This window comes from Pinus tabuliformis, chromosome X (assembly GCF_031772625.1).
Source record: "Pinus tabuliformis cultivar Carrire ecotype Pingquan chromosome X, CPIR1, whole genome shotgun sequence".
NCBI classification, from domain to species: Eukaryota; Viridiplantae; Streptophyta; class Pinopsida; order Pinales; family Pinaceae; genus Pinus; species Pinus tabuliformis.
In genome coordinates this window covers 1,633,160,120-1,633,172,045 of record NC_142308.1, presented here as the reverse complement: position 1 = coordinate 1,633,172,045, position 11,926 = coordinate 1,633,160,120, and the positions used below count along the sequence as shown (strand labels likewise).

Here is an 11,926-nt window from a genome sequence, read left to right as displayed (position 1 = left end):
GAGAATTAACATCAGAATGGCAAGACTGAAATTCAGAACATGCATACTTAGGTGGAGGTCACAAAACTAGTGGCTCAAGTTGGAGCAGGGCAAGATATCACCCGCTCTGATACCATGCTAAACACATACATGGTGGAGGCAATATGAAATATAAACATTAGATTGATTTTCTTATTCACAAGGATACATAATTATAATACATTGGAGCGACCCTTGGACTCTCATTGGTTTTTCAGCTTCCACACCACCCTTAGAGGATTAGGTGTCCAAAATTTAGCTATGATTCCCATCTCCTGAATAGATAGATGACCACCTGTAAGTGGTGTTGGCATTAGGGTTGAAGGATCAAGATCCATACTTGAAAAATTGTCTTGAGCTTCCTTTTCTCTCTGCGTTGTCTATCTTTCATCTTCATGAGAATGATTCTCTAATCTCTCTTGTGCTAACCATTCTTATTCCTATTTCCCTTTATCCTTTACCTACTTCTTTCTTTCTTCTTCCTCTCTTTGTGTTATTTCTCTTTCTTCTTTCACTTGATATTCTCCTTTTTCTTTCTCCATTTTCTCCCTTTACATTTCTAGAAGTTGGTATTCCTTCATCTTCTTTTGTTTTTATATTTTGGTTGCTTCCTTTTCCCTCTCCCTTTATTGAACAACCGTTTTATGTTTGGTGTCTTTCTCATTTGTACATTATCTAGTGGTGGGTTTAGCACCATTTTTTGCTTGAGATCAATTGGAATTTTTATGAGCATCCATGACCACTACAATATTATACACATTCTTGATTTTCTCTTCATCCTCATTGGTTTTCGATGTATATGGCCACTTATATTTCAACTTAGAGTAATGAGATACTACCATACCTATTGGATTGTACCTATGGAAGTTGAGTTCCCAAAATTTGAAGTATTCAAGTTGGAAACTTCGATATGCCACTTCCTGTAGAATCTCTTTGTTAGTGATGGATAATGGGAGTTGAAGTGGGGGTTTGCATTCTCTTAATGATTTTATGTATGTGGCATTAGGTTGTGTACACCAATCTACTAAATCTTGCACCACTACCTTGGCATGATATGATTTGCAAGGTGAGTCACAGTTGAAGAGGATGCAAAATAATTGCAACATAAAAGCTTCAACTATTCTTGCATAAGATGTTCTGTAATGATTTTACAATTGTAGTGGATGTGTATTGGTTGAATCCCTAGAGATAAATTCCATTTCTATCAAAATGCCTCAATTTCAAAAATAGATCACACACCATCAAGAAGATAAGATGCCATGTAAAACTCTCATTCTTTTCTTGCTTTTGGATTTTATGCTTCACTTACTACAGTTTGAATAAAAGCTACTAGAATTTATGCCTTGATTACACTTCTTTCTTGGGTGCAAGTATACATCAATGGCACCAGACTTTCTTCAAATGTATCTACATTAGGCCTGTCGTAGAGTTGGATAAATATAGCCATGATTAGCTCATATACTCCCTTCACCAAGTTATTATTATAAACCCCATCGGCCTTAGTCTACAATTTCTTTTGGGTCTTGCCACCAACATTTTAGGATGTATTTTGTACTTAATCCAAAATTGTCATAACAATTTACCATGATTTCCTCTTGATATCTAGGAAATTCATAGTATTGAGCGATTCCAGGGTATGTGAACGTCATTGTGTCTTCACCATGGCTATATCATATGGTCATATATCTAACATCAATACACTTTAGAATCCATTCGATAGTCTCTCCACAAAGGAGATGCGATGCAACATTGTTTAACCAAGAACTTTTGACATTTTGATACATGTCAGAGTCCTCTTCCCCCATGGGAAATTCCTTCCTGGCTAATGAATGATATATTCTTACTAGGTGAATGACATGGAATTTTCAGTAAAACATATAATCTGTGTGTGTGGGAACTGACGTAATATGGTTTTCCTCTTCCTTTGTGATTTATTTCCTAGTCCACTTCTTCGAGGGAGAAATTTAATTTCTCTAGATGATGATGAGATGTTGAAAAATTTTTGATCTGATAAACCTGATATATCAAATACATTAATCATGGCGAAAATGTTAGGAAAAAAAAATTAAACGTACAGTGCAAGAAAGTTGTACAGTCTATTGTAAGGCAAGGTGTTGTGGTACAATGAGATGATCCATACTAGGAATATATTATCTGCAATGAGGAAACATACATCATGATAAGGTATATATCACCAAAATTGATTAGTATAGACTGTGTGAAAGGCTTCTCCTGTTGCACTAGGATAACAAGTAGACTAAAAAGTAAACTTGCATTGTGGTGTATATGGGTATTTAATATGTAGCACCACAAAAAATTACATCATAGTTTGTATATGTGGAATGGATTTTTTTTCATAGGGGCAAGTTAGACAATAAATAAGGGTTACAATGCAAGAATGTGCTAAAGGAATGAGTCACACAAAGAGAGGGAATTTGGGTAGAAGAGAAGATAATAGAGGGCAATAAAAAAATGGGCAATGTGACTAAGTGTTTGAGGAAAATCAAATATTATGGCTATATATGAAGGTGGAAGGTAGAAGGTTAAGGTCGTGTGAGAGATTAGGTAACATTCAAATAACTAACCAAATAAATGATTATAAGGATCTAAGAATAGGTCTTAGCTCACATGTGGCATGAGAGCTTCAGGATCAGGTTGAGAAGTACATCTTTAAAACATAGACAACATTATTATCTCACGCAGTGCCGAGGAGTGAGAAGACTATGTCAGAAACTCTTCGAATGTAAATTGAGTGGGATTGGCGGTTTTCATAGAAATCCCATGCATGTTAGTGCATTAATTGGCCAGTGAATGCTCTGTCGCAAGGTGAGATGTGACAATGTTGAGAGAATGTGATGTGCTGACAAGGTAAGATGTTATATGCTATATTGCCATGTTGCATCACAGTACACTATGAAATTCAGATGTGGCATGCAACTCTTGAGAGAGATTAAGATAAATATTTCCTTTCAGATTAAGTTAAATATTTCCTTTACTCCCTTACTAGGGCGTGAAGAAAGGTTTGATGAGTTTGTCACCTAATTTAGTTAAGGGGACTCCAAATTTTGGTTCTTATAAAAAAAAATTGGGGTTGTTGTAGCTACTCTAACAAGTAGTTAATATTATTAGTGATTATGTTCATGACAGAAAAAATTGGAATAATCAAGTGGAACATTCTTTTAAAATGACACTTTTGTAACCACTTTATAGCTCAAAAAAAAAAAGATACCCATCTTGAAAATGGAAATTTTTTTCTTTACAAAAGGCACACCAAATGTTGGCATAGGATTCTTTCTTTCCTTATCTCGTAAATCTACTCTCATGGTTCCACAAGACAACGTTCACATAAATGGGCAATTCCAAGTGCTAGTAACTAAATCAAAATGTTTCCTTGTACCCAAGGAACTTCAAGTTCATCATAAACACTAGAACCTCATGATTTGTTTTGACGGATTATTATATAACAATGGTGTACATATGAGGTGGCAGTCCTAAAATAAACCATGCATTATAGTAAGCAACTTGGATAGTATAGGTAATGATACTTATAAATATTAGAGGCACTAGTCATAGTCATAGTCATCTCTCAAGATCCTTTTGATCCCTTCTGGAGAAGAAAGGTAGCTCGAGTATATAGAATCCTTATATATTTGTAATAATCCTTGAACTTAGGGTCAATCTGAAATGAATCCTTATGGACATAGTTGGCACTTTAATTTATGTGCTTGATTTTGACGTCTACTTATGTTATTATTATTGTTACTATTATATACAACTCTATTAACACTAATCTAATATGGATATTGCATGGGTTGTTGGTTCTTTTGGATGAATATCAATGTTGCATGTGCCAACTTCTACATTAGCACCTTGATCTTCCATAGTGCCTAAAAAATGTGAAATCCCTTCTAGCATGTAATTTTCATTAGACTACACATTGTTATATTCTCCATCATGTGTGTTTTTATACTCAACCCTCATTTGTTTCAACTTTATTTTTTCTTCTTTTTTTTTTTCTCTCGAAGACTATATCCCTTGGATTTATAACCTTTTTCTAAACATTTTCTTTTGCAGTTGGACCTCCTATCATTTGATATATTTTTCTCTAATGAATATTCTCTCTCCAACACAGTGTGCCAACTATCATACCTCTCGTCTTAAACTCTATCAATCTCTATAACCTGTCTCCTTGTTGAATAGTTCTTTTGTTGTACTTATATTTCAGGAATTATCTCCTTAATCTAACCTTCTAAACTTATTCTTGGCATCACATCTCTTAAATTTGATTACTTATGATTATACTCTCCTCATTTATGTGGATAATAATGTCTCTCTTTAAACATGTTTTGTACTACTATATGCCTCTTTTCATCTCAAGTTCTCTGCCACATAATTCCCACTATCCCCAAGTGTAGTCGTTAATCTTACATCTCTTCTAAGATGGCAATCACACAAATCTACATCTTTATTTGAAATTTAGTTTCAACAATCAATCCTCTTCTATGTTTTTTTGTTGAAATATTCTTAGTTTTCAGAAAAAAATAATGAATATTCAGAAGCAAATTCCAACAAAATTCCTTCCTTAACACTTTCAAACCAAAATTAAACATCATCTATTGTCACATGGTCCTATCACTCCAATTTCAATAATAGGCCTAGTCGACTAAATGGACTAATCATAATGACATGGAGAATGAGGTAATAATGTTAGTATTTTTAGTCATCTAAACAATAGAACCAATAATTTCACCCAAAATATGCCCTATTCTTCGAGGAAAAATATTGATATTTTACATTTTTTCAATCTTCAACTAAGATAACTACATCGTTTCCACGAAAAGTGGTTTTTCTATGTATTAAACTAATCTTCAAAATTTTTGAGGTTTCACCCTACCATGTCCTACAAAGCACTAGTTTGGGTCTAATATTAAAACCATGTTTAGTGTCAATGATTAGGTTTGGGTCCACACATGTCTAACAAAAGTTTGTTCTAATCGAGGAATCTTGCATTATCAACTTTCCCTATAAAAAAAGGTCTCATCAAAATATTGATGATGATTTCCTATAAACATAATACAAGATATCTTAATATGTTACTAGTGCATGCATTATAAATTCATATATTATTTCTTGAAACTGTCTTTTAATTTAACATAACTAAGTAATAATAAAATTACATATAACAGGCTTACAATCATCAGATAAGAAAATTATTTTTATTTTCACCCGAAACTTACATTTTGTTGATGCAAGTTTGACGATGGTGACGGCTAGGGTTTTTTCAAGCAGAGTTTCTGTCATTGCCGCGGTGGCTCCCAAGCCCACCTCAGGGACCGAAGCCGATCCAAGGATTGGGGCGACGACGACCATTGCTGGTAGGCTGCCTTTCTTGCATGCGCCTCCAGAGAAATGGCATGCCTCCTGCAGAAAAACGCTTCAAATGCACCCAGATCAACGCGGAAATGCAGCTGTGGGATTATCCGTCATAAGGAATCACGTGATTTTGGACTGGGAACAAAATTTATGCTCTCAACGAGACCGGGAGGTGAGGGTTTCAACGGAGTCACACTTTTTTAAATGGATATACGAAGAGGCCTACCTCTGGCGGAAGATCGAGGACATGAACGGCGCTCTTGAACAAACAAGATGTCGTGCCGGGTGGCTTTTAGAGGCCAGGCTCTGCCAAATCGCACGGAGAAAAGGTAGGGGAGGGCTGCATGAAGCAGATCCGATCCCTCCATCAACGCAGGGGCCCAAACATTATAGTTTCGGCTCGGATCTACTTGATCTAGCCAATATACGAGCACATCGCGACCCCAGGCAGCAGATCGAGGGCACCAATCATAGATCGAGCAGTGCTTTAGCAGATCCAGACAAGTTCAAGGAAAAACAAACAAAAATAGGGCCAGATCTGGAGGTCTGCTTACAGCCAGAGCAGGTAAAAAATTCTTGTTTTCAGATTTTGATTAAACCCCCTCAGGGAAAAACTCGTTTAGTATGGGTTCATGCAGGAAGCACCTCCCTGCAGCTGAAACAACAGATTTGGGCTAAAATGGGTTACCCAGTTCAAATCCAACATCTGGTCAGTGGCAGGTGGACTCTCCAGGATCTCAGATCGATTGATAGCTATGAGATTGGGCCAGGATCAATCATTACATTAAACTTCAGATTGAGAGGAGGGGCTCTGCCTCAGGGACAGCCAAGCTCCTTAGGGGGGGACAAGGGGAAAAAACCTACACCCTAGCACCAACCCAAAGGAGGCTTATCCTACACAAACATTCTTCAGGGCAGCAGAGACATAGGGTCTTCTTCAGATCAAGGCGGACACATACCCAGGCCATACATAGTAGATCAGTCAGAGCAAACCCCAGCCTTAAAGTTAGATTCCTCAGGGCTTGACGATTTCGTAAAGTCCTACGAAACGCAAGCTCTAATATGCCGCTTCAACAGCTTTTGGCCTAAACCTTTGGATCTATTCCATTGGATCTTCACCAGCTGGACCATGGAATGTGATATTCACCTATGCTCAAAGGGGTTCTTTATAGTTAAATCCAAGGAGGTCAGAGATATAGTCATCAGTACAGGGCCATGGTTTTGGGGAACATCGGGGCTATTTATGACCCCATGGTTTCCAGATTTTGACCCAAACAAAATGACTGTCACCAAAATGCCAGTCTGGGTCAGACTATACAATCTTCCTCTGCACTTCTGGAATGAACAAGTATTGGAAGGCATTGGGAACAGCTTAGGGAAATATATCAAAACGGACCTGGAAAGGATTGATGAAAGGATCTACACTTTCGCACGTATTTTTGTGGAAGTAGATTTAAGCAAAGGGCTGCCGGACAATATAAGGTTGATCTACAAACAACAAAACTGGTTGCAAGTACTAGACTACGAAAACACTGCTTTCAGATGCAGGCTCTGTAGACAGACAAGACACCTACAAAGTTCATGTCCAGAAGACAAGAAAGTAAACAGTAAAAAGAAGCAGAAAGGGAAGCAGAAGAAAGGATGGAAATTTTCACCCCCAGACTCAGAGGAAGAAGAATCAGAAGCAAAGGTGGAAGAGGCCCCTGCAAAGAAGACTGAGACATCTCAAGAAATGGAGAATCAGAAGGGAGCCACACCGAACAACAAGACAGAGATGACAAGAGTGGATCCAAGCATGGGAGGCATCAAACGGCAGCACCACTCTGATACTTCAGACTCAGACAAAGAAACTGGTCCACAGAATGCAGAAACACAGATAGTCATTGCTTCGATCGAGCCCACTCAAGGAGAGTGGCGTAAGGTCGAAAAGAAAAAGGGGAGAAAAACTTGAAGTGAGAGTTTTACTCCCATTCATTTTTTTGCCTCTTTCTTTCTCTCTCCTCTCATCTCTTTTTTCTTTTTCTTTGTGCACGTTAGCCTTCTAACGATGCGTTGGGTGCAAACGCATTCGGGCCCTTGTGGCAGCTTACAAAATGTTTCAGTGCATATGCAAGTGTAACTTTTCATTATCTTTTTAATAAAAAGTTACTGTTTTTTCCTTTGGAAAAAATAAAATTACATATAACAAAACAAATACATCTATTTACATAATTATATATATGAAAAATTCATTAACATTTATTAAAATATAAAATCAAAACACACCATCAAAATAAGAAAATTTCTATTAACTAAGATTCTCCTTGTTAATGCTTATGTCACATTGACAAAAATATCCTATTATAACACTAATAAAACTATATATTAACTTTTATTAATTAAAATTCTCCTTACTAATGTTTATGCCACATGGACAAAAATATCATAATATAATACTAATAAAACTATATAGTAACTGTTAATAATAAAATATAATCTTTATAATAGAATAAAAAATTACTTATTGTTATCTTAGATTTATTTAATTGATTAAATTTAATTAATAACAATAATAATAATAAAAACTTTTTCCTATTATATATTCATTATAAAATATACACACTTCATTTACAAAATCTAAACATCTAGTTCTAGAAATACTTTTCTCTCATTTTATCCATTATGCTTAGTCCTTGCATTTTACTCAAAGAATGAATTTCCCAATAGGTAGAGAGCTTCTTTATTGAATACTTACACTAAAAAAATGGTTGCGCGTTTAAATAAAATATCTTATTTTCATTTTTGTAATAGAATTATATATATAATTGAGTATTAAATTTCATAAAATAAAATTAATGGTTTTTTATTGTTTTGTTAAATTATTTGAGTCTTGAAATGATTGATATATTTAATTTGTAGGCTGAGTAGTTATGATTTAGAGGTATTTAAGCCATTAAAATTATTTTCGGAATTGTAATTAGTCTATAAATAGTTGGAATTTTGTTTACCAAATTTAGAGTAAGTAGTTTTTACACCACATATTACATTAACACAACAACCTATCACCATCTTATCTACACCCATAAAATTATAAAATAAAATTTAATTATAAAACAATAATTATAAATATAAATTACTTAAAAAAATAAAGTGAAGGTTTGTTGGATAATTAGAATAATAAAGTTTTTTCATTATATCATCAATAGAAGGTTTGTTGGATAATTATAATAATAAAGTTAGAAAGTTAGTTAGAAAGTAATATTTTAATAAAATAATTTATTTAAAAATAATAGTTGGAAAATTTTTCTTTTAATAAAGTTATTATAAACCAAAACCAATAAAGTAATAAAAAAGAATAATATATTCTAAAAAAGATAAATGAGATTTTATTTTATTTTATTAATTGTAATTTTAAATATTAATAATTTATATAGTTAATTTGTGAATTATAAGTAAAATATTATAGAGTTAATTAGGGTTCTTTTAGATAGTTGGGTGGAATAATTATTATTTTCCTTATTGATATTCAAATACTAGTTAATGATATGATGAGGTTTAATGACTCTATGATTATTGTTGTAAAGGATATGATGAGGTTTAATGACTCTATGATTATTGTTGTAAAGACTTTAAGCATGAGAAAAGAAAGCAATTCTCAAGTGTTTACTTTACTAAATCTAACTTGATTACACCAACTAACTCTTACTATAATATAAGTGGATTTTTTAACTTAAGTTGTTTTACAAAACAAAACAAAACAAAATTATCCAATAAGTTAAATTATTTCATCACTAAACCAAAATCTAACTAATTTAAGTTAATTTATATTTAATATCTAATCATATTATTTGTTAAATCTTATTTACTCAATTAATTTCTTTATATTTTCATATTAACTACATTAACAAATTCTTGATATTAATGCATTTGGTAAACCTAAATTACTTTACCAAATAAACAAAATTTAACAATTTTATTATTTTTGTATTTAAGTTTAATATGTAATTTTATTTTCTATTTTTTGTTTTAACCATGGTGAATAGTAATTCGTTGAACTAATCTAATATCCATGATCAACCTTAATAGCTACTTAATAACATCAAGAGTATAACCAACAACCTGCAACCCACATATACAAAATCTTATAATTTAGAAAAAATAGATATTAACTAATAAAAAAAATTTACTCTTCAACCAAACCGAGATCATAACCAATCATATACTCAATAAGATTTCAATAATATTTAAACTTTATTAACTTAAGTACATTTTCTTACGTTGTAATTATTCTTTAAAGGTTGCGCGCCTTCAACCTTAAAAGAGTAAAACAAACCAATATTTAGTATTTTACTCATTATTTTTACGAGAGTGTGAATGGAAAGGTTTCTTTGTAAAGCATTCTTGGTCCCCTAATGATCCCATGAACATAGATAAAGCGTAAATCCTAAGATTTTCCCTATCCCTACCATAAGCGCAAAGGCTACCCCACATCATCATGTGCCATGTGTTATAGTTGAACCTTTTCAAACGTTGACATCTATGATAGTGGACATAGGTGAGCATGAAGTAGTAGCTTACATGTTTGATTGGACATGATCTTGCTTATCCATTTACATAATATATAAAGATGTGTGGTTGCTACATACCATTGCTTTGTTATATATTAATATGTTATATATATAATTGCATGAAGCTAAACTATACAACTACGCATTCTACTTGCAGTCTGGTTTATGATATTCCAAGATGAGGACAAACACAATATTTAAAAAAAAAATTGACTTGAAGTTGCAAATTTTCTTATTGATCACCTTGTCATTATCATATGTTAGGTTGTGTACACGTTGATTGCTTGAAAATGGGTGGAGGTTCGAGGTGAAAATAATAACACAACCAAACAAAACGTTGACCCACAAAAGGCGATGCACTACCAACCAGAAGCTCTCCCTTTACACAGAATAATCTGTCCATGTGCGGCTTCATATTTTCTACAAAGTCTAAGCACACCCATCTTCCAGTCAAGGTTTTCAACATCATATCACACCAACCACTTCCATGTTATCTCTATAACATTCTATTCCCTTATCATCTGTTGCAGGCGAGCGGGCGAGGTGTGCTCATATTACTCCCTGTAACTATTGCAGGAATTGGTGGCATGATCTGCGCGTATGCCCATGAGAATATATATATCGCTGCTCTCATTGGCACTGCTCATTACTATAGTATTTTCTTCCAGGTTAAGTGATAGCTTGCTTTCGATTTATTGATGGCGAAACTAAGTTCATGCTCTGTACATAACGCTGTCCTAGTGATTATATGTATTATTCTTCTTCTGACTAGTGCAGCACTGGCGGGTCGTCCTCTGAAACAAGGTCCAAGTTAGCTAATGTTATTGAATACATCACAAGGTTTGTGATTCCCAGCAATTTCATTAACTTTTTTTTCTCTTTTAAATTCATAAAGCAGGCAGAGGCAATCCAGTGACCAGCGTAAACCCTAAAGCGATGGAGGATAAGGTGAGTAATTTGTATATAATTTTTTACTTTGGGTTAGTTTGATCAAGGGTATTTCAAATTTTAATTTCATAGTTTAGACAATACTTCGTAACAAAGGGATAGTTAATTTAGCTATCCATCAACTTCACATATTTGTTTTGATTTCTGTTTATACTTTCATTTGCGAATTAATGCCCAAACGTACTATTTGTTTTGATTTCTTCTTATACTTCCATTTGCTAAATAATGCCCAAACAGGAAGAAATTGATGAGGAGTCATGTCAAAATATAGATGAAGAAGATTGTTTAATGAAAAGGACGCTGGTTGCTCATACAGATTATATTTACACACAGAAGCATGGTAACCCATAATGGCCTGGTTTAATTGAATGATTGATGAAGCTAAAGAAGTGCCCACTTAATCAATCATCTGTGGCAACGCCAACTGTGCAAAATTCCGCAGAAAAATGCTTGTAATTTATTCCATCGGTGTTTGTATCACTCCGTAAATAATAGTATTTTGCTCAAAAAATCTTATCAGACTCGCATGTATTTAGCTATGGGCATGACATTGGCAATCTGTCATTACATATTCTTCAAGGTGAAGGATGATGGCAGACAGTGGTATTGATTTATGTCATCGCGATAATACATTTATGGAGGGTAATGGCAGACAATGGTATTGTTTAAACCTTTAAATCGTCATGATAATACATTAATGGCAGCTGATGGTATTATTTCAAATTGTTATTGATTTTATGTGGAATTATGTTTTCTGGTCAGTGGCATAATCAATACATATCGGTTCCTCTTTTTGTTATCTAGAGTATAATAATTCTACCTACGCCCATCCTACAAGGCTGTCGGATTTATGTTAATAAATATGAATATTTATAATTAGAAATATAAGTGTATATTTATTTTAACGCTATTTTAATTTGTGATATATTAATTTCTAATTTTTATAATTTATTTTATTTATTAATTATATATTATATATAACAAAATAATTTTTTTGTTATAATTATAATATATATGAAAATGTTTTAGTAGTTAAAGTA

The 11,926-nt window shown here is 33.5% G+C and overlaps 1 protein-coding gene across 2 annotated transcripts; it reads left to right on the top strand.

The window, feature by feature from the left end:
• Positions 1-10,387: 10,387 nt before the first annotated feature.
• Positions 10,388-11,603, top strand: LOC149146278 (phytosulfokines-like). Of its 2 annotated transcripts, none has more exons than XM_089449983.1 (3): positions 10,388-10,742; positions 10,837-10,886; positions 11,124-11,603. In XM_089449983.1, exons 1-3 carry the CDS (start codon positions 10,637-10,639, stop codon positions 11,235-11,237), a joined length of 270 nt encoding a protein of 89 aa, XP_089306109.1. In that variant the 5' UTR covers positions 10,388-10,636; the 3' UTR covers positions 11,238-11,603. The 2 variants fall into 2 exon arrangements, with proteins under 2 accessions (XP_089306109.1, XP_089306108.1); XM_089449982.1 differs by having other exon boundaries at positions 10,834-10,886.
• Positions 11,604-11,926: the final 323 nt, after the last annotated feature.

Excerpts from the sequence above, each read along its gene's own strand:
- LOC149146278 (XM_089449982.1), top strand. The coding sequence starts at position 10,637 with ATGGCGAAACTAAGTTCATGCTCTGTACATAACGCTGTCCTAGTGATT. Across the intron at positions 10,743-10,833 it reads GGGTCGTCCTCTGAAACAAG|CAGGCAGAGGCAATCCAGTG; the intron begins GTCCAAGTTAGC and ends AAATTCATAAAG. Across the intron at positions 10,887-11,123 it reads CTAAAGCGATGGAGGATAAG|GAAGAAATTGATGAGGAGTC; the intron begins GTGAGTAATTTG and ends ATGCCCAAACAG.